Source organism: Sprattus sprattus (genome assembly GCF_963457725.1).
Source record: "Sprattus sprattus genome assembly, chromosome: 1".
Taxonomy (NCBI): domain Eukaryota; kingdom Metazoa; phylum Chordata; class Actinopteri; order Clupeiformes; family Clupeidae; genus Sprattus; species Sprattus sprattus.
In genome coordinates, this window is record NC_137920.1 from 28,416,218 (window position 1) to 28,442,825 (window position 26,608).

At 41.4% G+C, this 26,608-nt stretch overlaps 9 protein-coding genes across 9 annotated transcripts; 5 read left to right on the top strand and 4 right to left on the bottom strand.

Moving 5' to 3' along the window:
• Positions 1-523: 523 nt before the first annotated feature.
• Positions 524-934, top strand: LOC308378899 (histone H3.2; the record flags this gene model as incomplete). The annotated part of the gene is made up of 1 exon (XM_080855916.1): positions 524-934. One exon carries the CDS (start codon positions 524-526, stop codon positions 932-934), a length of 411 nt encoding a protein of 136 aa, XP_080712042.1.
• A 1,010-nt stretch (positions 935-1,944) lies between these two features.
• On the bottom strand, positions 1,945-2,319 carry LOC308378925 (histone H2B 1/2-like; the record flags this gene model as incomplete). Its single annotated transcript, XM_080855952.1, has 1 exon — positions 1,945-2,319. One exon carries the CDS (start codon positions 2,317-2,319, stop codon positions 1,945-1,947), a length of 375 nt encoding a protein of 124 aa, XP_080712078.1.
• A 1,070-nt stretch (positions 2,320-3,389) lies between these two features.
• LOC308367235 (histone H4) lies at positions 3,390-3,767 on the bottom strand (the record flags this gene model as incomplete). The annotated part of the gene is made up of 1 exon (XM_080841084.1): positions 3,390-3,767. One exon carries the CDS (start codon positions 3,765-3,767, stop codon positions 3,456-3,458), a length of 312 nt encoding a protein of 103 aa, XP_080697210.1. The 3' UTR covers positions 3,390-3,455.
• A 1,212-nt stretch (positions 3,768-4,979) lies between these two features.
• On the top strand, positions 4,980-5,741 carry LOC308363033 (histone H2A-like; the record flags this gene model as incomplete). Its single annotated transcript, XM_080835797.1, has 1 exon — positions 4,980-5,741. One exon carries the CDS (start codon positions 4,980-4,982, stop codon positions 5,355-5,357), a length of 378 nt encoding a protein of 125 aa, XP_080691923.1. The 3' UTR covers positions 5,358-5,741.
• Positions 5,742-8,668: 2,927 nt separating this feature from the next.
• LOC308376664 (histone H1-like) lies at positions 8,669-9,271 on the top strand (the record flags this gene model as incomplete). Its single annotated transcript, XM_080853099.1, has 1 exon — positions 8,669-9,271. The coding sequence occupies one exon, from the start codon at positions 8,669-8,671 to the stop codon at positions 9,269-9,271; it is 603 nt and encodes a 200-aa protein (XP_080709225.1).
• Positions 9,272-19,328: 10,057 nt separating this feature from the next.
• On the top strand, positions 19,329-19,739 carry LOC308376672 (histone H3.2; the record flags this gene model as incomplete). Its single annotated transcript, XM_080853110.1, has 1 exon — positions 19,329-19,739. The coding sequence occupies one exon, from the start codon at positions 19,329-19,331 to the stop codon at positions 19,737-19,739; it is 411 nt and encodes a 136-aa protein (XP_080709236.1).
• A 1,010-nt stretch (positions 19,740-20,749) lies between these two features.
• LOC308376682 (histone H2B 1/2-like) lies at positions 20,750-21,124 on the bottom strand (the record flags this gene model as incomplete). The annotated part of the gene is made up of 1 exon (XM_080853121.1): positions 20,750-21,124. The coding sequence occupies one exon, from the start codon at positions 21,122-21,124 to the stop codon at positions 20,750-20,752; it is 375 nt and encodes a 124-aa protein (XP_080709247.1).
• Positions 21,125-22,194: 1,070 nt separating this feature from the next.
• Positions 22,195-22,572, bottom strand: LOC308367972 (histone H4; the record flags this gene model as incomplete). The annotated part of the gene is made up of 1 exon (XM_080842005.1): positions 22,195-22,572. The coding sequence occupies one exon, from the start codon at positions 22,570-22,572 to the stop codon at positions 22,261-22,263; it is 312 nt and encodes a 103-aa protein (XP_080698131.1). The 3' UTR covers positions 22,195-22,260.
• Positions 22,573-23,784: 1,212 nt separating this feature from the next.
• Positions 23,785-24,546, top strand: LOC308375575 (histone H2A-like; the record flags this gene model as incomplete). The annotated part of the gene is made up of 1 exon (XM_080851739.1): positions 23,785-24,546. The coding sequence occupies one exon, from the start codon at positions 23,785-23,787 to the stop codon at positions 24,160-24,162; it is 378 nt and encodes a 125-aa protein (XP_080707865.1). The 3' UTR covers positions 24,163-24,546.
• Positions 24,547-26,608: the final 2,062 nt, after the last annotated feature.

The window sequence follows — 26,608 nt, forward strand, 5'->3', positions numbered from 1 at the left end:
CATGCATTTGGGACACTCCTGAGGTCGCTGGTTCTAGGTTTTGAATCTGATTCCAGTCTCAAATGCCTGTGTGTGCCCAACACACAGTACTCTGAAAACCACAGTTGCTAACTATGACCCCCTTTTCCCACAATGAAAATGTATAATACATTTGATAATACCAAGTTAACTTAAAGTTTAGTATCATAAGGCATTGACTGCCAGTGAATATAAAGATATTGGCAAATATGTACATTAAAAATGCAAGCAAACACTTCTTGCGTTGTTGTTGGATAAGATTATACATTTTGTACGTCAAGCGTCTATATACTGAACGAATTTCTGAATTAAGGCAAAAACGCTCGTAGAGTAGGAGAAGGGCTTTGTACTTTGAATTTTAGGCGCCACCGGAATCAGGGCGTTGAATACCAATCAGCGGTAGCCAGCAAGTAAACGTCATCAGGGGGCTGGTCGAGGTTGTAACCTATAAATACCCTGCTTGCTTGCGTACTGGCATACTCCTAGCATTGAAGCAGACTTTGCAATGGCAAGAACGAAGCAAACCGCCCGTAAGTCCACCGGAGGAAAGGCTCCGCGAAAGCAGCTCGCCACCAAGGCTGCTCGTAAGAGCGCACCAGCCACCGGCGGAGTGAAGAAGCCCCATCGTTACAGGCCCGGCACAGTGGCTCTGAGAGAGATCCGTCGTTACCAGAAGTCCACTGAGCTGCTGATCCGCAAGCTGCCTTTCCAGCGTCTGGTCAGGGAAATTGCCCAGGACTTCAAAACCGATCTGCGCTTCCAGAGCTCTGCTGTCATGGCTCTTCAGGAGGCCAGCGAGGCTTACCTGGTTGGTCTGTTTGAGGACACCAACCTGTGCGCCATCCACGCCAAGAGGGTGACCATCATGCCCAAAGACATCCAGCTGGCCCGTCGCATCCGCGGGGAGCGTGCTTAAGTTGATCCCGACAACGTCAAGAAAAACAAACGGCTCTTTTAAGAGCCACCTAAATAACTCATGAAAGCTCATTTTCCATCCAGTGTTGGTACACACGCTATTTAATAGCCCACGCACATACTATACTCTAGCTACTACCATACAGTATGTTTAGCCCCCCAGTAGAAGTCACGGTTGAAAGCCGACGCTAGAATGACCGAAAATTCTTTTTACCATATACACTATGTGTAGGGCATATAGTAGTAGTATTACTAATAACCTTTATATTTGTATAGCACCTTTCATACAGAACAATGCAGCTCAACGTGCTGAACAGCAACGGATGTACGTGCACAGTGATGCCAAACAATTTAAATCAAATAAATATAAAATAAAAATAGTGAGTGCATACAAATTTAAGCTATAACATGATAACTGCAGTTGTATTTGTTTCAAGATCAGTCAGAACCGAAGTTAAAGACTAAGGTGAAGCGATACCAAGAACTACATCTGATGGAAGACAGCACCATATGCAAAACAATGTTCCTAAACATTTGCGACGTACTCTGCAACTCCCTGTCACACGCCTGTTGTTGACAAAAAAAGACGAGTGCAACATCTGGAACCGTTGGGTTTTTTTTTTTTGTGTTACGTTGTTGCGGCCAGTGTATCGAGTCATCTACACGCAAACTTATTGTATAGTGCAGTGTGTTGCAGTTTGTGTTCTCTGCATTGCAAAACTGCTCCACATATGTCGTTTCGGTTTTAGAATTAGGCTGCAGTTGACGTACAACATTAAAAATGCGCACAAGGTGCGTATTTCGAGCTCAGAATTCGGTTTGATCATCGTTCATATTACAAAAATGTGTGATAGTGGAGTCTTATGTGATTTTCCGAAACAAGGTAGGCGCAACCCTCTCTAGAGGAACATCCTGAAAACATAAGGAGATTTTGATTATGTTGGAACTGCTTTTCAAAGACAATGTGGGTGGCTCTTAAAAGAGCCTTTGGGTTGAAAAGCGTAAAACGCTTTACTTGGAGCTGGTGTACTTGGTGACGGCCTTGGTTCCCTCAGACACGGCGTGCTTAGCAAGCTCGCCGGGCAGAAGCAGACGCACTGCAGTCTGGATCTCCCTGGAGGTGATGGTGGAACGCTTGTTGTAGTGAGCCAAACGGGAAGACTCTCCAGCGATACGCTCGAAGATGTCGTTCACGAAAGAGTTCATGATGCCCATGGCCTTGGAGGAGATGCCAGTGTCGGGATGGACCTGCTTCAGGACCTTGTACACGTAGATGGCATAGCTTTCCTTCCTGGTCTTTCGGCGCTTCTTGCCGCCTTTGGCTGTGGTCTTGGTCACGGCTTTCTTGGAGCCCTTCTTCGGGGCGGGCTTTGCTGGCTCAGGCATGATGCTTTCTGTATGAGGATTCAGACAGAACTGCGGTACTGCATGCAGTCGTGCCACCTCTATATATACAGCACTCTATGCTAATATTTCACCTAGGCCAGCCATGACCAGAATCCCAGACGATGGTTGGTTACTTTGAAGCGCAGGGGCGGGTCCGTCTACTAAGCCCGCTCTGACCACAGAAAGATAGTTTAGTCCGCACTTCCCCTTCTTTTGTCATCTTCCCGCACTTTCTGAGCTACCTTGGCATGACCAAAATGAAGTCAATATACGAGACCTGCGGCATTAATTAAGCCTCATTGTTAGTGATACATATTTTCAATAAATCTGCATCGTAAACACTGACAAAGTCTTTATAGGAGAGATTCAAGTAGCCTATACGTGCATCCATGAAAGTGAGTTGCAGCATATGACTCAATAACTGAATCGTTTTTTTTCTTCAGTTAGAATATCTACATGTCAAAAAGACTAAGATGTGAATTTGATTATTGGTTTGATTATTGGTTCAAATTTGGTTTCCATAGGAGTGCTCCCTGTTATGGGAGTTACAGTTTTTTTTTCAGTTGTCCTGTATGTCCTATGTTATCCCAAACAGATTAGGAAAAACTCAAAAAAGGTTTGCCGTGTATGACTTTGTAGGGGGCCCCAGAGTATCTTCGTGGGATTTTGTTGGTGAGATTGTTTTTTTCATTGACTTTTGAGTTCCCTGGCAATGGCCTGCATTTTACATTGCCTCACAATACTTTTGCAAACACACTACTCTTGGTATATTCGCCACTTCCATATAACGTGGATCAGCTCATACAATTGTACTTTTGAACTTGGTATTGCATGTGGGGATATAGCCATGCTTATCATTAAGCAGTAAAGCTATGAAATCAGTGGGAATACATTTACAATGAACCTAACAGGAGAAGGCTCACTAAAATAAATAATTATGCATTTACAGTGGCTGTTGGCCGTGTTGTGCATTGTAGGTTATATTCAGTATTAGTGCGCCATAGTTGACATCTTACACCACACATTGGTATTGAACATTCCCATTTTTCAATATAAACGCAATTGGAATCATGTTTTACGTAAGTATTTGGGTGGCTCTTAAAAGAGCCTTTGTCTCAGAATGAGGTGAAAGATTATTAACCTCCAAAACCGTACAGAGTACGACCCTGGCGTTTCAGAGCATAGACGACATCCATTGCGGTCACGGTCTTTCTCTTGGCATGCTCGGTGTAGGTGACGGCATCACGGATGACGTTCTCCAGGAACACCTTCAGCACACCACGGGTCTCCTCGTAGATGAGGCCAGAGATACGCTTCACACCGCCACGACGAGCAAGACGCCTGATTGCGGGCTTAGTGATGCCCTGGATGTTATCACGAAGAACCTTACGATGACGCTTGGCGCCCCCTTTACCGAGTCCTTTTCCTCCTTTGCCTCTTCCACTCATTGTCACTGTTTTAGTTTTACAGCAATGTGTGCACCTCAGCGTGTTGTACGAGGTCTTATATCCATCTGGAGGACCTGTTTGAAGACTATAAACACTCCTCCTCGTCCGTCCCTCCTACTTTTCTCTACTGGTGTTGGCGCGTACATGCAGCAAATTGTTCGTCACCTTGACACGTCATTCAGTATTCAAAGTACATAGAATTTAAGTGGACGGTTATATCCAATCCTCTTTGTCTAAAATGTAACTATTATGACCGACCGAACCACTAAAAGGATCCATGGCCTTTGGGAGCTCGACTCTTTGTAACCCATACAGTCCATTTTATAATAGTTGTTTTCATAGTAAGGCTACGGGATCTGTCTTTAAAGTGGTGTATGTAACCCTCTTTCTCGCTAGCCAACTACCCATGATGGTGTGCGGTCTTTCAAATGCATTGTTCCTATAAAAACAATTGGTCGTAATGAGTAATGTATGCTTCAAGCTCAAGCTACGTTTGCAATATTTTCAGCTGAAGATGTAAAGTCTATCAAGGTTTTAAATCCCCACCAACCAATTAAGCAATGAACACACATGGTATGGCAGTATGTATTCACCTGCTTTAGAGCCAGAAAGAAAAGTTAATCTTTAAGTGAAGTTTAGCCAGAGTGGCTGATAATAAATAAACAGTGTGTTGTTAATACATCTTTAATAAGCTATTAAATTCTATTTAAATTAAATACAGCTGACGGATCCCCAAAAAATTGAAATATGCTTGCAGAATTCTGCTCATCGTTGTTATTTTTGTATCATTCAAACATGATTACAAGCCGGTCCATTAGATACTTTGTATCACCTAACCACTTCAGTTTGTTCCATTTTAAAGGTGTTCGCAATACATGGAGATTCTGGGACTTTGTGATTATTGTGACCATTGAACTGACATATCTGGAAACCAAGCTGCAACCTAAACTGGAAGGTGTCGTTTTAACTATTGCATGCGTTAAAATAGTCAGTGATTTTGGAGATCACGCACAAAAGGAAAGGAGGATATCCAGCAGGCGCCAAAATGAAGCAACGTTTGTCTTCCCGCAGGACCTACACGTTGATTGGCTCTCAGTATTCTCGCCTCAACCACTGAGGCAATGAGCAACGCTGAGCTTGAGGAGAATAAATACACTCCCCTCCCCGTTTTGCTACACTTCAGTATTCGGAAGAACCCATACAACTCCTAAAATGAGCGGCAGAGGCAAAACCGGTGGAAAGGCTAGAGCAAAGGCCAAGACTCGCTCCTCCAGGGCTGGACTCCAGTTCCCCGTGGGCCGTGTTCACAGGCTGCTCCGCAAGGGCAACTATGCTCATCGTGTTGGTGCTGGTGCTCCGGTCTACATGGCTGCAGTGCTCGAGTATCTGACTGCTGAGATTCTCGAGTTGGCCGGCAACGCTGCCCGTGACAACAAGAAGAGTCGTATCATTCCCCGCCATCTGCAGCTGGCTGTGCGCAACGACGAGGAGTTGAACAAGCTGCTCGGCGGAGTGACCATCGCTCAGGGTGGTGTACTGCCCAATATCCAGGCTGTGCTCCTGCCCAAGAAGACCGAGAAGTCCAAGTAAATCTGACCTCTAAACTATCAAACAAAGGCTCTTTTAAGAGCCACCCAATTACTTTTTAAAAGTTCATTCCAAGTTGCTTAAAGTGCCACTCTGCCCCCCCACCAATTGGCACATACACCTATCAGAAAAGGACTTTATGTTGTTTTCTTTAATAACTGGTGTAGCAGGCACTGGTCAATGCCATTCATGTTACTTGCATTTATGTAAACACTAGCAGCCTAGCTTGATTTTGATACATACTTGAACATAAACACACTATATTTAGACACTCAATGTACTACCATTGGGTTGTCTGGACACAGCCAGAAAGACCAAACTACCTCAGCCAATGTATAAACAACATAATAATTGTCGAGGTGACATAAGGTTAACTATACATTCAGAAACGTCCTGTTGATGCCCATTGTTGAGATTTTTGTGAGCCTCTAGTTGTTCAGGGTCTATGGTGGCCCATATTAAAACAATGAGTCAAAGTCTCGTTTAACTTTTTGAAACGTTTGAAACTATTGCTACTCCACGTATGTATCGCCACAATCTGTTCTTTCACCTTTTAACTAGTCTTTCACTTTTGGTGAGATGTGAGATCATTGGAACGTTTATTGACTTAAGCAATGTGAGACATTTAGAGGGAAAATCACTATTTGGTGGAGCTGTTAACAATTCATGAACATTTGAAATCTGAGACTGCACCCTTCTATTTGTAAGACATGAGAAGCCTTCTTTAACAATTTGTTGGATTTTAAAAGCTTGTGTAAAATCGTAACTAGTAACTACTGCCATCAAATATAAGGGGAGTAGAAAGTGTAAGTTAACCCCAAGCTCTGAGCCTAACACACCACCTTGTGCGATGGTGACACCACAAAGTAATTTGTTCAACTCCTCGTCGTTACGCACAGCCAACTGCAGATGAAGGGGGGATATCCAGCCCCCTGCATTTTTCTGAAAAAATAATCATCAAAATCAGCATGGCAAGGCTCAGGGAGATTTTAAACATTAAATGGTGTTTTTCTCTGTGTCACAGTTAGAGAAACTTATTTTCTTTGTGAAACTGTCCTCCTCTTCTCCTATGTTGATGTCTGCTGCGATGGGGAATAGTGAAGTGCATGGCGTAGAAAAGAGTATGACCTGGACCAAGTGGGACTTATAGTTCAGTCTGTGTAAGTCTATTGTGCCTTGCTAGTGAGGCAGGGTTTAGTGTGTAGGCAATCCAACGGAAATACCTGATGATTCAAAGGCATGCAATCTTATAACATGTACACCTGCAAGTAATATCTCTTATCGTTAAACTTCCTCTCAGTCCTGTAACCCATCCACGCCTACACTATACCATGATGTATGGAACAATATCATTACAGTTTTTTCTTGATTGCAGAAGCACATTTTTGAAAACAGGGCCCTGTTTTTCAAAACACTACACACAATTAGCACCACCACACACCCAATTAGTAGAACAATTCACATCCTTTGCAAAATTAAACATGCATCTAAAAACAATACACTAATTTATCAAAACAAATTGCGTTACCACAAACACACTAAAACACACACACATACACACACACACTCAGACACACAACACACACACACACACACACACACACACACACACACACACACACACACACACACACACACACACACACACACACACACACACGCATGAAACATATAACTTATCGTTTTTTTCACAACATGCCTACGGTTCCTGTCGGGCAGGGGGGCATTATCCACATCACAGGCAACTGACCTGAATGTTTATATTTGTGTGTTGTTGTTGCTTTGAGATTTTACTTGAAAAGTGTCTGCAACAACTGAACATTGTGTGTAGTGATTTGACAAGGTGATGTGTAATTGACATTAGAGTGTAAAGCAGGAAAGTCAGAGTCTATACAGATAAGGGAGTGTGAAGAAATGCCAAATTGGGTCGACTGATTGGTACATGAAGTTTTTTGTGTGAAACACTGTAATTCTGTTTGTACCAGTAACACACTGCTGCTCCAAACCTAAAACACTTTTAGCAATTCTACACCTCAGTGATTAGAGTGTAAGTGAACGACACAGGAAAAGTGCAAATATACAATACATTCACCAAAGTTTTGTACGATTGCATAAACACTCAAATCAAAAGTATTACACAATGAACAAAACCTTACACTCAAGGAGCAAAACATATGCCCAGATTTGCACCACTATAAGCAGATGTCGCATTTCTACTTCTCAGTGATTAGGGTAGTGTAAGAGAAGTACACAGAGAAAGTGCAAATATACAATACATTCACCACAAGACCAATGCTGCGGAAAATATAATTAATTTCTCTCCATACACCCAAAACCAGTCAACATTGAGAATCACAACAACGAGTTTCCCAGTTGTCATGCTATTACAGTAGTGTGCATAACACTTTAAGCTCAACAAATATCAGACCAACATATTCTGTATCCAGGTTACAATTGCAGTAAAACTAAAATAAAAGATCTGAAAATACAGTACAAATACGTTTTTTTTTTTTTTTCTTTCCAGAATGAGTGCCAGTGTTGACTGAGAGACATGATGGACATTATTGAAAATGGTATGGTCACCGCTCATTTTTGGGTTCAGTATAGTACAAACCTGAAATCGTCCCAAAGGCACGAACTGTATTCGACCATATGGGCTACAACTTTGATTGTCTTTAAATGTATCTGTATTTACGAAAGTGTTCAAAGTGTTTGTTTCCAATAAATGTTCAAAATGTCTGCATTCCCATTAGGATGTGTGTCTGCTGTGATGTCGGATCGGCCGAATATGTCTGGCAGCCATGTGTTTCACTAAGTCCAAACAGATCCCATCTGAAAAGCACAGATTCGCACAGGGTACTTTATTACCGATTATACGGGTCATAGAGGTCCATGGTTTGTTCTATTGCTCACCGAGGTGCAAATGCCAAATGATTTTACAACTTTTTTAGAGGAGTTTTCCTCAGAAAAGAAATATGGGTTGCCACGACGCCCCTGTCACTTCTACGGTTCTCTGTTCGTTGAAACACGGAAAGGGTGAAAATGCGAGGTAATTTAAGTTTGCTTTAAAGTGCAAGGTGTGAACTTCACAACCGACATCTTCATATCCGCACATTTTGTTTCGTTAGACACATTTTGTTACAAAATGCGAGTGGAGAAAACACAAGCGAGTCCATCACGGAAGAGAGGAATGGAGAGCTCTTTCAGTTGAGTCTCAACGGTTCTCATGCCTATCTTAAATACAACCCGCTGGCGACTCGTGGTACTCGTTCACTCGATTCTCTCGTACTCTGATCGTTAGACACCACGAAACTATGGCTGAAGTTGCCCCAGCTGCCGCGCCTGCTAAGTCTCCCAAGAAGAAGGCACCAAGGCCCAAGAAAACCGGACCCAGTGTGGGCGAGCTTATCGTCAAATCCATCACTGCATCCAAAGAGAGGAAGGGAGTTTCTCTGGCTGCCCTGAAGAAGGCTTTAGCCGCTGGTGGATACGATGTGGAAAAGAACAACGCTCGTGTCAAGGTGGCCATCAAGAGTCTCGTCTCAAAGGGCACACTGGTTCAGACGAAAGGAACTGGCGCGTCCGGCTCCTTCAAGCTGAACAAACAGGCAGAGGTGAAGAAGCCTGCGAAGAAGGCTCCCGTCAAAGCCAAGAAGCCGGCAGCAAAGAAGCCCGCTGTAGCCAAGAAGCCCAAGAAGGCAGTGGCAAAGAAGCCCGCAGCTGCTGCAAAGAAGTCTCCGAAGAAAGCCAAGAAACCCGTTACGCCCAAGAAGGCAACGAAGAGCCCCAAGAAGGCCAAAAAGCCCGCCGCACCCAAGAAGGCAGCTAAGAGCCCCAAGAAAGCTAAGGCAGCGAAACCCAAGGTGGCCAAGCCTAAAGCCACCAAGGCGAAAAAGGCTGCCCCTAAAAAGAAGTAAATATTGCGCTTCGCGTGCTGCTCTTTGTAGTAAAACAAAGGCTCTTTTAAGAGCCACCCAACATTTCATTTGAATGCATCTCTTCCTACACTGGTGATGGTCAAATCTAAAAAAAAAAAAAAACATGATTTTGCACCTCATATTGTTAATTGCAGTCAAAAGAGAGAGAGAAAAAAACTGCTTCGTTTATATTTGCTTTGTTAATGTGGAACGCCTTGGGTCTCTCAAAAGCATTACACCTGCATTGTGACATGCACGTTGATAAGGTTACACAAAGATACATTGAATTCATGAACCATCTACATTCCATTTCAACTCACAAAATATCTCAAGACGAAAAACATAAAAAGCTTGTTACATTGTAACCAATTTCAGTACAATGATTACGTAACAGTGGGTGTTATCCATTGTTTTACCAAACACGTCACACAAATATCCAGTTGACTCCTCAACCAGCTCAATTTGACTCATTATTCGCAGATAAGAGTCGTTGACAAAATAGAGTGATTTATTAAGGCCATTGAAATTCAAGATTTTCGAGAAGAAGCGGGAAAGGGAAGGATAGAAAGCGGCCGACACCAAACTAAGCTTGACCTGATGTCACATGGTAAGCTATAAATTGATTGGCTCTCAGTACGGTGGTTTCAGCCAGTGAAGGAGGGAGACAAAGCATATACACAGAATACTGGCTCACCGTGTACCTTCACATTTGTGCTTAGAAATATTGATGGGAAGTTGGGATCATTTTACTGACTCGGTTCCTTGAATGTCGTTTACTCAACATTTTATAGCCAGTTCCATGGCCTTAATATGTCCACTGCAAACACGTATCATATTCTCATGAAGTTAAGTGTCATGAGAATCTCTTCTGAATGTCCGGAGAATGGATGCAACTGAGAAGCGGCTTATGTTTGGTTGAACCCTCTGGCCAGCCTCATGTATGGTCAAACCCATGTTGACCTCATGGTTGAACACATTGGCCTGAATCTCTAAAGAGATACAGTAATGGCTCTCTTTCTTGCTCTTCCTCTTCATCCTTTTACTCATTCTCCTTCTCCTCCTCTTACTCTCACTCCTCTGCCTCTCTGGTCACCTCTCACTGCAATGTTGCCATAAATTGTTCTCCAAACCAGGAGCTTATGTTTTGATTTAAAATTGCACAACAGCTTTGGAAATGGAAGTTTTGCTATTTGAATAGCAGTGGGTTCTGTCTGAAAACAAGGAGGTTTTCGCATTGATGAAGTGTGCAAAGTAGAGAGGATGGTGTTTAGTGTTTTGAAGAAAGTGTGGTTAACAATTGAAATCTGTGTCTAAAGCAGAGAATTTTGTGTTGTGTTTTGAAGAGTTCATATCAACAAAGAACAAGTGCGTTGTGAGTAGTGAGATGCAGGGTACAGTACTATAGGGGTACAAGGAGGAGAAAGAACCAACACAAATTAGAGCAAAGCAGAATAGTAATTTCTGATACAATTTTAGCTACTATGAGAGAACATGTTTTTGTTCATCAAAAGATGACGGATAAATATGAAATTTGTTTTGAGATTAAACATGTACTTTTCCTTGAGAACTATATGTTTTGAACAATGTGTTTTCTATTTTCTGGTGTATTGTTTACTCACTGCTTGAAAGTGTATATCATTTCGATCACTTTGATTATGATTTGAGAGCAGTGGTTGATTTTGAGGCGAAAGTTTCATTTTGCAAGGGGATTCAGAGGATTTGTAAATAGTGCTTGAAGATGAGGTTTTGAGTTTACAATTTTGAGAAAATGGGTGACTGTTTCAAGAAATGTGTTTTAGCAATCATAAAAAAAACCTGTAACTCATCTGCTGCATTTCTATAGTGTTTGGAGTTTTTTACGATCGGATACACACTCTTGTAAAATCTATACACTCATTTACAGTTTTTTACGATCGGATACACACAATTTTGACTGCTTGGTTTTGTTTTTCAATCTTCTCACACAATAAGCACAACCACACACCCGATGAGCAAAAACATCAGATCCATTGCAAATTGAAACACTCTTGTAAAATGTATACACTCATTTAACAAAACTATAATGTCACCATATGAAACACACACATTGCATATACTGAATTCTGTTTGTACCACTTACACACTTCTGTTATAAACCTTAAACACTTTTAGCAATTCTACTTCTCAGTGATTAGAGTAGTGTAAGTGAAGTACACAGAGAAAGTGAAAATACACAATACAGTAAAAACACTACCCAAGACTGATGAAAATATGATTTACGTAATTCTCTCCATATACCCAAATCAGTCAACATGTCAACACGGAGAATCACAACAAAACATGTCCCAGTGTTCATGCTACTTCAATAGTGTGCATAGCACTGTAAGCTCAGCAAATATCAGACAAAGGTGAAAAGATGTTTCCAATAAAGTTGCATTTTACCCTGATGCCTTTTTAGGATTTGTCAGTGTCGCCAGTGTTGACTGAGAGACCTGATGGACATTACTGTATTGAAAATGGCATGGTCACCGATAATGTTCGCTTGAATTTATCTGAGCCTGATAGCATTACGTATTTGCCAAAAGCATGTTTATGATCTCTCTATCTTGTTCTTGCGTGAATATGGGCCTGTCCTCCTTTCAAGTTTATTTGATACATTTGGTCTTCTTCTTCTTTGAGCACATTTTCCTCCTGCTTCAGGTCTTCCTCTTCCTCTACTTCCACCTTGACCTCGGCCTCATGGCATGGCCTCGGCCTCTTCCTCTTCCTCCTCCTCTTTCTCCTCCTCTGTGGATTCCCCCTCTCACCCTCACTCTTCTTCTTCTTCTGATTCCTTCCATTTTGGTTGAAGACAGATTACAGTTACTCATCTGCTGCATTTCTATAGTGCTTAAACCTGTTTGTTGTGTCTACAATTGCAGTTTTTTTGCACAATCGGATACACACTAAAATCAAAAGTGTAACACAATTATCAAAACCTTCACTCAAGGAGCAAAACAACGGCTCAGATCTGCACAACTATAAGAACATTTCAACATCACACTTTTTGCGAAACCATACACACAAGTGATTTGCAAAGCACTAAACACACTTTTATGCTTTAGGCACAGACGTGTATCAAGAGGTCACTTCCTTACAATTCCAAAACGCTCTGTCAAGTTACCACACGTATGAGCCGGTCAAATAAACACAGCCTTCAATGCCCAAACACAACAAACAGGTTTAAGCACTATAAAAATGCAGCAGATGAGTAACTGTAATCTGTCTTCAACCAAAATGGAAGGAGTCAGAAGAAGTGGTGAGGGTGAGAGGGGGAATCCACAGAGGAGGAGAAGGAGGAAGAGGCCGAGGCCATGCCATGAGGCTGAGGTCAAGTCGGAAGTAGAGGAAGAGGAAGACCTGAAGCAGGAGGAAAATGTGCTCAAAATGTATCAAATACTGTAAACTTGAAAGGAGGACAGGCCCATATTCACGCAAGAACAAGATAGAGAGATCATACTGTAAACATGATTTTGGCAAATACGTAATGCTATCAGGCTCAGAGAAATTCAAGCGAACATTATCGGTGACCATGCCCTTTTCAATACAGCAATGTCCATCAGGTTTTTCAGTCAACACTGGCAACCTGAAGTCCTAAAAAGACATCAGGGTAAAATGCAACTTTATTTGTACTGTATTTTTTCTGATTTTTTTTTTTTGACTGTAAATGGAATTGTAACCTGTACTGGAAACATCTTTTCACGTTTGTCTGATATTTGCTGAGCTTACAGTGTTATGCACACTGCTGAAGTAGCATGAAAACTGGGACATGTTTTGTTGCGATTCTCCATGTTGACTGATTTGGGTATATCTATCTATAAATCCAGGAATCTGTGTGTGTGTGGGTTTGTGGAGTGTCAGTCTGTCTAGGGCGTATCTCCCTGACGGTAGATACGTTAGTTATGAGATTTCTCATGTAGCTTACGCATGTCATGAACCTGTGCATCCTTGATTTTGAAGATTTTTGAATTTATAGTTTTCGAGATATTTGTATTTTACCGTTTCCCGTAGGAAACAATGGGTTATCTTTTCCCGTAGCAAGTCCCACTGTGCACCGAAATTACGTCACAATCAAACAAGCTATGTCACGCTCAGAACCTATAAAACCGGATGGTCAAACTCGATTGTCAGTTTTTGCAACAAGACAATTAGCTAAGTGGCTTATTATTTACACATACTGGAACAAGAAAACACAGACTACATACGGCAGTGAAACAAGGTGAGTTTCCTATAGAAATACTCTGATCTGAATAAGTGCAGTCTGAATGGAAACCATATGGGACCATCATACCTTTCAGAGTAGTCTGTCTAGGGCATATCTCCCTGACGGTAGATACGTTAGTTATGATATTTCGCATGTAGCTTACGCATGTCATGAACCTGTGCATCCTTGATTTTGAAGATTTTTGAATTTATAGTTTTTGAGATATTTGTATTTTACCGTTTGTCGTGCATTGGGTTTAGCGACGCTAAACCCAATGCATTTCAATGCACGGCAAACGGTAAAATACAAATATTTCGCGAACTATACATTAAAAAATCTTAATCTTATTGGTTACCAATGGTCTTACATTAAAGTGTTCTCAGAGATTCTAGCCCCGGATCTCAAAATAATGATATGTAAAAAGTGCCCCGTATTACTTCAGTCTAACCTGTACCTATGTGGAGTGCAAACATGTCTTGCTATTACACTACCCAACAGCTACACCTACGTCTGTTAACACTACATAATTCCTACGGGCACTGCACTAGTAGAGAGAATTACGTAAATAATATTTTCAGCATTGGTCTTGTGTAGTGTTTTTACTGTATTGTGTATTTTCACTTTCTCTGTGTACTTCACTTACACTACTCTAATCACTGAGAAGTAGTATTGCTAAAAGTGTTTTAGGTTTATAACAGAAGTGTGTAAGTGGTACAAACATAATTCAGTATATGCAATGTGTGTGTTTCATATGGTAACAAAATATGGTTTTGGTTAAATGAGTGTATAGATTTTACAAGAGTGTTTCATTTTGCAATGGATCTGATGTTTTTGCTCATTGGGTGTGGTTGTGCTTATTGTGTGAGGAGATTGAAAAATAAAACCGAGCAGTCAAAATTGTGTGTATCCGATCGTACAAAACTGTTAGCAATCATGTGTTTGGGCACTTGATGGCTGTTTTAATTCGACCGGCTCATAAACTTGACAGAGTGTTTTGGAATTGCAAGGAAGTGACCTCTTGATGTACGTCTGTGTCTAAAGCATAAAACTGTGTTTAGTGCTTTGCAAATCACTTGTGTGTATGGTTTCGCAAAAAAGTGTGATGTTTAAATGTGCTTATAGTTGTGCAGATCTGAGCCGTTGTTTTGCTCCTTGAGTGAAGGTTTTGATAATTGTGTAATACTTTTGATTTTAGTGTGTATCCGATCGTAAAAAAATGTAAACCTGTTTGGTGTGTCTACAATTAAGCTGTCATGTGTTTGCGCACATACAGTTTTTTACAATTGCTAAAACACTAAAACCCACTGGCTGAACAAAGTTCTCAGTTGCCTGAACTCATGAAGCTAATTGGGCAGTCTTGTCAATACCTTACAGTATTTTTTCCATCGCTAACGAGCGCTTACCTATACTTAAAATACTTTTTCTAAACTCTTAACACAGACTTACACCTACAAAACACAATTGGCCAAATAGATCATTTTCTTCTCAAAAGCACATTTTGTTAACTATATACTCTTCATTTCAAAATAGAAGACATCTTTCTCTGCACACACTAACTTTACCAAAACACTGGACATCTGACTCAAAATGAAATTATTCTTTCAAAGAATAACTCTTGTTTTCACTTCACAAGGAACATGCAGCCAATCAAAGTACACCAGGTTTCAAAATACTGGCTATTGTCGACATTACAAAAACTGCATAAACTTTTATGTTTCAGTTTTACAGGTATTTGCATGCAAAACATGCAATCCACTGTTTTTTTGCGCCAAATGTTTTGGTTGGGAACTGTATATCCACATGTAATGTTCACATTCAAAAGCATTCCAGTAAAAAGCGAATCAGTTTTTTTTTTTTCTTCACTGTTTACTCTAGGAGGTATAGTAGAAATACTGTTTAGTATGATACAACAGAAAACGTTTTACAGTATTGTTTAAAGTTAACAAAATATCCATGAACAAAAAAGCAACAGCAAAAAGCCCAGTAAAAAGGGAGAACTAAAAAAAACCACAACATTCCTTTATCTAATCCCTGCGATCTTCAGGGTTAGGCCACAAGTTTTCATCCACATCGCATCTGATGTTATCCAAGGCGATACACCTTGACTCGCTCACTGTTCCTCTCAAAGGGAGCAGTGTAGAGCTGTTTCATCCGCACTCTGTGTTTGGACAATGTCCGCGTAATGGTTGCGAGGCTGATGCTATTGATATTGTGAAATATCTCTTGCTCCTCCAAAATTCTGCTTTGAATCTCATGCAGTTTAATTGCATTATTTGCAACAACCATATCTACTATGGCAAGCTCTTGTTGATGATTGAGGAGCTTTCCTCTTCCCCCAGAGGGAGGAAGACGTTGCATTCTTTTGAGGGACAAAAAACATCAACATATGCATTACTGTATGGCCTCATTGACATGTCAAGTGAGAATAGAAACAATCCATGTAAAATGCAAACTTACCTGTTGGTTTGTTGAAAGATGCGTATAATTGACGCAACCGTTGACCGCCTCAAATTGGGCTGTACTCTTTCACCAGCCTCTCTTAGTGAAAGACCGTGGTTTATCACATGGCACGAATTCCATCACTCACTACTGCCCTTGTAGCCCTTAGAATGCCACCACCACGCATTCTTATACCTCTACCTTGCCCTCTCCTTAGGCCTGCTCTTCTCCCTGGACCTGCTCCTCTCACAACTCCTGCTCCTCTCACTACTCCTGCTCCTCTCACTACTCCTGCTCCTCTCACTTCTCCTGCACCTCTCACTACTCCTGCTCCTCTCACTTCTCCTGCTCCTCTCACTACTCCTGCTCCTCTCACTACTACACCTCTCACTGCTCCTCTCACTGGGCCTGCTCTTCTCCCTGGGCCCCTTGCTCTAACTCTTCCTCGTCCAGACATCTTTTTCGGTTTCTGTTTCCAAAAACATCATTCCTCAAAGTCCTCCTTTTACTGTATACCTAAGTAATGCCATTGATTCTAAGCCAGACTGGAATCAGCTGTGGTTGACCCAATATACCCAACATACATCAGCTGTGTGTCAATTACAGTTTTTTACAATTGCTAAAACACTAAAACCCACTGGCTGAACAAAGTTCTCAGTTGCCTGAACTCATGAAGCTAATTGTGCAGTCTGTTGTCAATACCTTAAACTATTTCTCATGGCAAAACACAATTTGCAGGTCTCACTTAGACTTTTCAGCAAAACTCTAAACACATTCTCAGTCTTAAAACACATTCGGCACTCTAATTCACATGTCATCCATACTGGTAAACACAAGTGGCAACAATCAAATACAAATAGAGAACAAATGTCATTGATTGAACACAACCACTCAAAATGTATTTAACTTGTATCAAATGATGTGACACAACCAATATGAGCCAGTTTAGGGAGCAAACAGGTTGTTGAAGGTGGGAAGGAGAAAGTCTGAGAATGAATAGAAGAAACAATGTGAGGGGAGGAGGACAAGTAAACACCAGGTTGACTCCTTTGATTTGTGTCCCTTTTACTGTGGTAGTGTATATTGTAGTAGGCCTACAGTGCATTGTAGGCTGTATAAGGACAAAACGAAAACAAGTTGTATGGCCCTGAACATTGTGCTTTCTATTTGGTACAGTAACAGTACTGATTGCTCAATAGACTTTGACTGGTTGTAGGTTCATATCAACGAAGAACAAGAGTGGGCTGTGAGCTGTGAGATGCAGGGTACAGTACTATAGGGGTACAAGAAGGAGAAAGAACCAACACAAATAGGAGCAAAGCAAAGTAGTTATTTTTGATACATTTGTATAGCTACTATGAGAGAGAACATGTTTTCATTCATCAAAAGTCAATGATAGATAAATATGAAATGTACTTCTCCCTGAGAACTATACTATACCTGTACTTCTCCCTGAGAACTATATGTTTTGAACAGTGTGTTTTCTATTTTGTGGTGTATTGTTTACTGACTGATTGAAAGTGTATATCATTTTGAACACTTTGTTTATGATTTGACAGCAGTGTTTGATTTTGAGCACAGGTAAAACTGTTTTGAGGCAAAAGTTTCATTTTGCAAGAGGATTCAGAGGTTTTGTAAATAGTGCTTGAAGATGAGGTTTTGTGTTTAGAGTTTAGAGAACATGAGTGACTGTTTCAAGAATGTGTTTTAGCAATTGTAAAAAACTGTAATGGCTCTGTTTATTTGACAGGCTCATAGGTGTGGTCATTTGACAGTCAATGTTTTGGAATTGCAAGGAAGTGACCTCTTGATATACTTCTGTGTCTAAAGCATTCAAGTGTGTTCAGTGTTTTGCAAATCACTTGTGTGTATTGTTTCGCAAAAAGTGAGATGTTGACATGTGCTTATAGTGGTGCAATTCTGAGACGTTGATTTGCTCCTTGAGTTAAGGTGTTGATAATTGTGTAATACGTTTGATTTTAGCGTTTATCCAATCTTAAAAAACGGTAAACAATCGAGAAAAACTGTAAGCAATTGCATTACTCATAGGGGTGGTTATTTGTCAGTCACTGCTTTGGAATTGCAAGGAAGTGACATCTTGATATATATCTGTGTGCAATAATATAAATGTGTTTGGTGTTTTGCAAATCACTGTGTGTAATGGTTGGCAAACAGTGTGAGGCTGACATTTAGCTTATAGTGGTGCAAATCTGGGCCAGGTTTTGCTCCTTGAGTATACAGTTTGGATAATTGTGTAATGCTTTTGAATTTAGTGTTTATTCAATCATAAAGAAATGTTAGCACTAATGTGTTTTTTCGCACTTGATGGCTGTGTTTTAGCAATTGGCTCATAGGTGTGGTAATTTGACAGTCGGTGCTTTGGAATTGGAAGGAAGTGTCATCTTGATATTCTTCTGTGTCGTAATGAATGCAAGTGTGTTTAGTGTTTTGTAAATCACTGTGTTGTTTCTCAAAAAGTGTGCACTGACGTTGTGCTTATAGTGGTGCATCTCTGGGCCGGGTTTTGCTCCTTGCAAACGACTTGGATAATTGTGTTATACTTTTGATTTGAGTGTTTATTCAATGGTAAAAACTTTAAGAGCCACCCACATCTATTTGAGAATGGGCATTCCCAGGCTCTATTCGGCATGATGCACAAATGTAATGGGTGAAAGTTGGACTTGATGTTTGCAGATAAGATATAAGCATGGAAAATAGGAACTGCCTATGGCTTTCTAAAGGAATATGAAGTTAATGTGAAAGGAGCATTTCAAGTTTCTGTACTGTAACATACAAACTCACATCTATTTAGTGAAAGAGATTCACACATATGTGCGGTAAAGGTGTCCAAGTACATGGATTGGTAACTAGACCATGCATTTGGGACACTCCTGAGGTCGCTGGTTCTAGGTTTTGAATCTGATTCCAGTCTCAAATGCCTGTGTGTGCCCAACACACAGTACTCTGAAAACCACAGTTGCTAACTATGACCCCCTTTTCCCACAATGAAAATGTATAATACATTTGATAATACCAAGTTAACTTAAAGTTTAGTATCATAAGGCATTGACTGCCAGTGAATATAAAGATATTGGCAAATATGTACATTAAAAATGCAAGCAAACACTTCTTGCGTTGTTGTTGGATAAGATTATACATTTTGTACGTCAAGCGTCTATATACTGAACGAATTTCTGAATTAAGGCAAAAACGCTCGTAGAGTAGGAGAAGGGCTTTGTACTTTGAATTTTAGGCGCCACCGGAATCAGGGCGTTGAATACCAATCAGCGGTAGCCAGCAAGTAAACGTCATCAGGGGGCTGGTCGAGGTTGTAACCTATAAATACCCTGCTTGCTTGCGTACTGGCATACTCCTAGCATTGAAGCAGACTTTGCAATGGCAAGAACGAAGCAAACCGCCCGTAAGTCCACCGGAGGAAAGGCTCCGCGAAAGCAGCTCGCCACCAAGGCTGCTCGTAAGAGCGCACCAGCCACCGGCGGAGTGAAGAAGCCCCATCGTTACAGGCCCGGCACAGTGGCTCTGAGAGAGATCCGTCGTTACCAGAAGTCCACTGAGCTGCTGATCCGCAAGCTGCCTTTCCAGCGTCTGGTCAGGGAAATTGCCCAGGACTTCAAAACCGATCTGCGCTTCCAGAGCTCTGCTGTCATGGCTCTTCAGGAGGCCAGCGAGGCTTACCTGGTTGGTCTGTTTGAGGACACCAACCTGTGCGCCATCCACGCCAAGAGGGTGACCATCATGCCCAAAGACATCCAGCTGGCCCGTCGCATCCGCGGGGAGCGTGCTTAAGTTGATCCCGACAACGTCAAGAAAAACAAACGGCTCTTTTAAGAGCCACCTAAATAACTCATGAAAGCTCATTTTCCATCCAGTGTTGGTACACACGCTATTTAATAGCCCACGCACATACTATACTCTAGCTACTACCATACAGTATGTTTAGCCCCCCAGTAGAAGTCACGGTTGAAAGCCGACGCTAGAATGACCGAAAATTCTTTTTACCATATACACTATGTGTAGGGCATATAGTAGTAGTATTACTAATAACCTTTATATTTGTATAGCACCTTTCATACAGAACAATGCAGCTCAACGTGCTGAACAGCAACGGATGTACGTGCACAGTGATGCCAAACAATTTAAATCAAATAAATATAAAATAAAAATAGTGAGTGCATACAAATTTAAGCTATAACATGATAACTGCAGTTGTATTTGTTTCAAGATCAGTCAGAACCGAAGTTAAAGACTAAGGTGAAGCGATACCAAGAACTACATCTGATGGAAGACAGCACCATATGCAAAACAATGTTCCTAAACATTTGCGACGTACTCTGCAACTCCCTGTCACACGCCTGTTGTTGACAAAAAAAGACGAGTGCAACATCTGGAACCGTTGGGTTTTTTTTTTTTGTGTTACGTTGTTGCGGCCAGTGTATCGAGTCATCTACACGCAAACTTATTGTATAGTGCAGTGTGTTGCAGTTTGTGTTCTCTGCATTGCAAAACTGCTCCACATATGTCGTTTCGGTTTTAGAATTAGGCTGCAGTTGACGTACAACATTAAAAATGCGCACAAGGTGCGTATTTCGAGCTCAGAATTCGGTTTGATCATCGTTCATATTACAAAAATGTGTGATAGTGGAGTCTTATGTGATTTTCCGAAACAAGGTAGGCGCAACCCTCTCTAGAGGAACATCCTGAAAACATAAGGAGATTTTGATTATGTTGGAACTGCTTTTCAAAGACAATGTGGGTGGCTCTTAAAAGAGCCTTTGGGTTGAAAAGCGTAAAACGCTTTACTTGGAGCTGGTGTACTTGGTGACGGCCTTGGTTCCCTCAGACACGGCGTGCTTAGCAAGCTCGCCGGGCAGAAGCAGACGCACTGCAGTCTGGATCTCCCTGGAGGTGATGGTGGAACGCTTGTTGTAGTGAGCCAAACGGGAAGACTCTCCAGCGATACGCTCGAAGATGTCGTTCACGAAAGAGTTCATGATGCCCATGGCCTTGGAGGAGATGCCAGTGTCGGGATGGACCTGCTTCAGGACCTTGTACACGTAGATGGCATAGCTTTCCTTCCTGGTCTTTCGGCGCTTCTTGCCGCCTTTGGCTGTGGTCTTGGTCACGGCTTTCTTGGAGCCCTTCTTCGGGGCGGGCTTTGCTGGCTCAGGCATGATGCTTTCTGTATGAGGATTCAGACAGAACTGCGGTACTGCATGCAGTCGTGCCACCTCTATATATACAGCACTCTATGCTAATATTTCACCTAGGCCAGCCATGACCAGAATCCCAGACGATGGTTGGTTACTTTGAAGCGCAGGGGCGGGTCCGTCTACTAAGCCCGCTCTGACCACAGAAAGATAGTTTAGTCCGCACTTCCCCTTCTTTTGTCATCTTCCCGCACTTTCTGAGCTACCTTGGCATGACCAAAATGAAGTCAATATACGAGACCTGCGGCATTAATTAAGCCTCATTGTTAGTGATACATATTTTCAATAAATCTGCATCGTAAACACTGACAAAGTCTTTATAGGAGAGATTCAAGTAGCCTATACGTGCATCCATGAAAGTGAGTTGCAGCATATGACTCAATAACTGAATCGTTTTTTTTCTTCAGTTAGAATATCTACATGTCAAAAAGACTAAGATGTGAATTTGATTATTGGTTTGATTATTGGTTCAAATTTGGTTTCCATAGGAGTGCTCCCTGTTATGGGAGTTACAGTTTTTTTTTCAGTTGTCCTGTATGTCCTATGTTATCCCAAACAGATTAGGAAAAACTCAAAAAAGATTTGCCGTGTATGACTTTGTAGGGGGCCCCAGAGTATCTTCGTGGGATTTTGTTGGTGAGATTGTTTTTTTCATTGACTTTTGAGTTCCCTGGCAATGGCCTGCATTTTACATTGCCTCACAATACTTTTGCAAACACACTACTCTTGGTATATTCGCCACTTCCATATAACGTGGATCAGCTCATACAATTGTACTTTTGAACTTGGTATTGCATGTGGGGATATAGCCATGCTTATCATTAAGCAGTAAAGCTATGAAATCAGTGGGAATACATTTACAATGAACCTAACAGGAGAAGGCTCACTAAAATAAATAATTATGCATTTACAGTGGCTGTTGGCCGTGTTGTGCATTGTAGGTTATATTCAGTATTAGTGCGCCATAGTTGACATCTTACACCACACATTGGTATTGAACATTCCCATTTTTCAATATAAACGCAATTGGAATCATGTTTTACGTAAGTATTTGGGTGGCTCTTAAAAGAGCCTTTGTCTCAGAATGAGGTGAAAGATTATTAACCTCCAAAACCGTACAGAGTACGACCCTGGCGTTTCAGAGCATAGACGACATCCATTGCGGTCACGGTCTTTCTCTTGGCATGCTCGGTGTAGGTGACGGCATCACGGATGACGTTCTCCAGGAACACCTTCAGCACACCACGGGTCTCCTCGTAGATGAGGCCAGAGATACGCTTCACACCGCCACGACGAGCAAGACGCCTGATTGCGGGCTTAGTGATGCCCTGGATGTTATCACGAAGAACCTTACGATGACGCTTGGCGCCCCCTTTACCGAGTCCTTTTCCTCCTTTGCCTCTTCCACTCATTGTCACTGTTTTAGTTTTACAGCAATGTGTGCACCTCAGCGTGTTGTACGAGGTCTTATATCCATCTGGAGGACCTGTTTGAAGACTATAAACACTCCTCCTCGTCCGTCCCTCCTACTTTTCTCTACTGGTGTTGGCGCGTACATGCAGCAAATTGTACGTCACCTTGACACGTCATTCAGTATTCAAAGTACATAGAATTTAAGTGGACGGTTATATCCAATCCTCTTTGTCTAAAATGTAACTATTATGACCGACCGAACCACTAAAAGGATCCATGGCCTTTGGGAGCTCGACTCTTTGTAACCCATACAGTCCATTTTATAATAGTTGTTTTCATAGTAAGGCTACGGGATCTGTCTTTAAAGTGGTGTATGTAACCCTCTTTCTCGCTAGCCAACTACCCATGATGGTGTGCGGTCTTTCAAATGCATTGTTCCTATAAAAACAATTGGTCGTAATGAGTAATGTATGCTTCAAGCTCAAGCTACGTTTGCAATATTTTCAGCTGAAGATGTAAAGTCTATCAAGGTTTTAAATCCCCACCAACCAATTAAGCAATGAACACACATGGTATGGCAGTATGTATTCACCTGCTTTAGAGCCAGAAAGAAAAGTTAATCTTTAAGTGAAGTTTAGCCAGAGTGGCTGATAATAAATAAACAGTGTGTTGTTAATACATCTTTAATAAGCTATTAAATTCTATTTAAATTAAATACAGCTGACGGATCCCCAAAAAATTGAAATATGCTTGCAGAATTCTGCTCATCGTTGTTATTTTTGTATCATTCAAACATGATTACAAGCCGGTCCATTAGATACTTTGTATCACCTAACCACTTCAGTTTGTTCCATTTTAAAGGTGTTCGCAATACATGGAGATTCTGGGACTTTGTGATTATTGTGACCATTGAACTGACATATCTGGAAACCAAGCTGCAACCTAAACTGGAAGGTGTCGTTTTAACTATTGCATGCGTTAAAATATTCAGTGATTTTGGAGATCACGCACAAAAGGAAAGGAGGATATCCAGCAGGCGCCAAAATGAAGCAACGTTTGTCTTCCCGCAGGACCTACACGTTGATTGGCTCTCAGTATTCTCGCCTCAACCACTGAGGCAATGAGCAACGCTGAGCTTGAGGAGAATAAATACACTCCCCTCCCCGTTTTGCTACACTTCAGTATTCGGAAGAACCCATACAACTCCTAAAATGAGCGGCAGAGGCAAAACCGGTGGAAAGGCTAGAGCAAAGGCCAAGACTCGCTCCTCCAGGGCTGGACTCCAGTTCCCCGTGGGCCGTGTTCACAGGCTGCTCCGCAAGGGCAACTATGCTCATCGTGTTGGTGCTGGTGCTCCGGTCTACATGGCTGCAGTGCTCGAGTATCTGACTGCTGAGATTCTCGAGTTGGCCGGCAACGCTGCCCGTGACAACAAGAAGAGTCGTATCATTCCCCGCCATCTGCAGCTGGCTGTGCGCAACGACGAGGAGTTGAACAAGCTGCTCGGCGGAGTGACCATCGCTCAGGGTGGTGTACTGCCCAATATCCAGGCTGTGCTCCTGCCCAAGAAGACCGAGAAGTCCAAGTAAATCTGACCTCTAAACTATCAAACAAAGGCTCTTTTAAGAGCCACCCAATTACTTTTTAAAAGTTCATTCCAAGTTGCTTAAAGTGCCACTCTGCCCCCCCACCAATTGGCACATACACCTATCAGAAAAGGACTTTATGTTGTTTTCTTTAATAACTGGTGTAGCAGGCACTGGTCAATGCCATTCATGTTACTTGCATTTATGTAAACACTAGCAGCCTAGCTTGATTTTGATACATACTTGAACATAAACACACTATATTTAGACACTCAATGTACTACCATTGGGTTGTCTGGACACAGCCAGAAAGACCAAACTACCTCAGCCAATGTATAAACAACATAATAATTGTCGAGGTGACATAAGGTTAACTATACATTCAGAAACGTCCTGTTGATGCCCATTGTTGAGATTTTTGTGAGCCTCTAGTTGTTCAGGGTCTATGGTGGCCCATATTAAAACAATGAGTCAAAGTCTCGTTTAACTTTTTGAAACGTTTGAAACTATTGCTACTCCACGTATGTATCGCCACAATCTGTTCTTTCACCTTTTAACTAGTCTTTCACTTTTGGTGAGATGTGAGATCATTGGAACGTTTATTGACTTAAGCAATGTGAGACATTTAGAGGGAAAATCACTATTTGGTGGAGCTGTTAACAATTCATGAACATTTGAAATCTGAGACTGCACCCTTCTATTTGTAAGACATGAGAAGCCTTCTTTAACAATTTGTTGGATTTTAAAAGCTTGTGTAAAATCGTAACTAGTAACTACTGCCATCAAATATAAGGGGAGTAGAAAGTGTAAGTTAACCCCAAGCTCTGAGCCTAACACACCACCTTGTGCGATGGTGACACCACAAAGTAATTTGTTCAACTCCTCGTCGTTACGCACAGCCAACTGCAGATGAAGGGGGGATATCCAGCCCCCTGCATTTTTCTGAAAAAATAATCATCAAAATCAGCATGGCAAGGCTCAGGGAGATTTTAAACATTAAATGGTGTTTTTCTCTGTGTCACAGTTAGAGAAACTTATTTTCTTTGTGAAACTGTCCTCCTCTTCTCCTATGTTGATGTCTGCTGCGATGGGGAATAGTGAAGTGCATGGCGTAGAAAAGAGTATGACCTGGACCAAGTGGGACTTATAGTTCAGTCTGTGTAAGTCTATTGTGCCTTGCTAGTGAGGCAGGGTTTAGTGTGTAGGCAATCCAACGGAAATACCTGATGATTCAAAGGCATGCAATCTTATAACATGTACACCTGCAAGTAATATCTCTTATCGTTAAACTTCCTCTCAGTCCTGTAACCCATCCACGCCTACACTATACCATGATGTATGGAACAATATCATTACAGTTTTTTCTTGATTGCAGAAGCACATTTTTGAAAACAGGGCCCTGTTTTTCAAAACACTACACACAATTAGCACCACCACACACCCAATTAGTAGAACAATTCACATCCTTTGCAAAATTAAACATGCATCTAAAAACAATACACTAATTTATCAAAACAAATTGCGTTACCACAAACACACTAAAACACACACACATACACACACACACTCAGACACACAAACACACACACACACACACACACACACACACACACACACACACACACACACACACACACACACACACACGCATGAAACATATAACTTATCGTTTTTTTCACAACATGCCTACGGTTCCTGTCGGGCAGGGGGGCATTATCCACATCACAGGCAACTGACCTGAATGTTTATATTTGTGTGTTGTTGTTGCTTTGAGATTTTACTTGAAAAGTGTCTGCAACAACTGAACATTGTGTGTAGTGATTTGACCAGGTGATGTGTAATTGACATTAGAGTGTAAAGCAGGAAAGTCAGAGTCTATACAGATAAGGGAGTGTGAAGAAATGCCAAATTGGGTCGACTGATTGGTACATGAAGTTTTTTGTGTGAAACACTGTAATTCTGTTTGTACCAGTAACACACTGCTGCTCCAAACCTAAAACACTTTTAGCAATTCTACACCTCAGTGATTAGAGTGTAAGTGAACGACACAGGAAAAGTGCAAATATACAATACATTCACCAAAGTTTTGTACGATTGCATAAACACTCAAATCAAAAGTATTACACAATGAACAAAACCTTACACTCAAGGAGCAAAACATATGCCCAGATTTGCACCACTATAAGCAGATGTCGCATTTCTACTTCTCAGTGATTAGGGTAGTGTAAGAGAAGTACACAGAGAAAGTGCAAATATACAATACATTCACCACAAGACCAATGCTGCGGAAAATATAATTAATTTCTCTCCATACACCCAAAACCAGTCAACATTGAGAATCACAACAACGAGTTTCCCAGTTGTCATGCTATTACAGTAGTGTGCATAACACTTTAAGCTCAACAAATATCAGACCAACATATTCTGTATCCAGGTTACAATTGCAGTA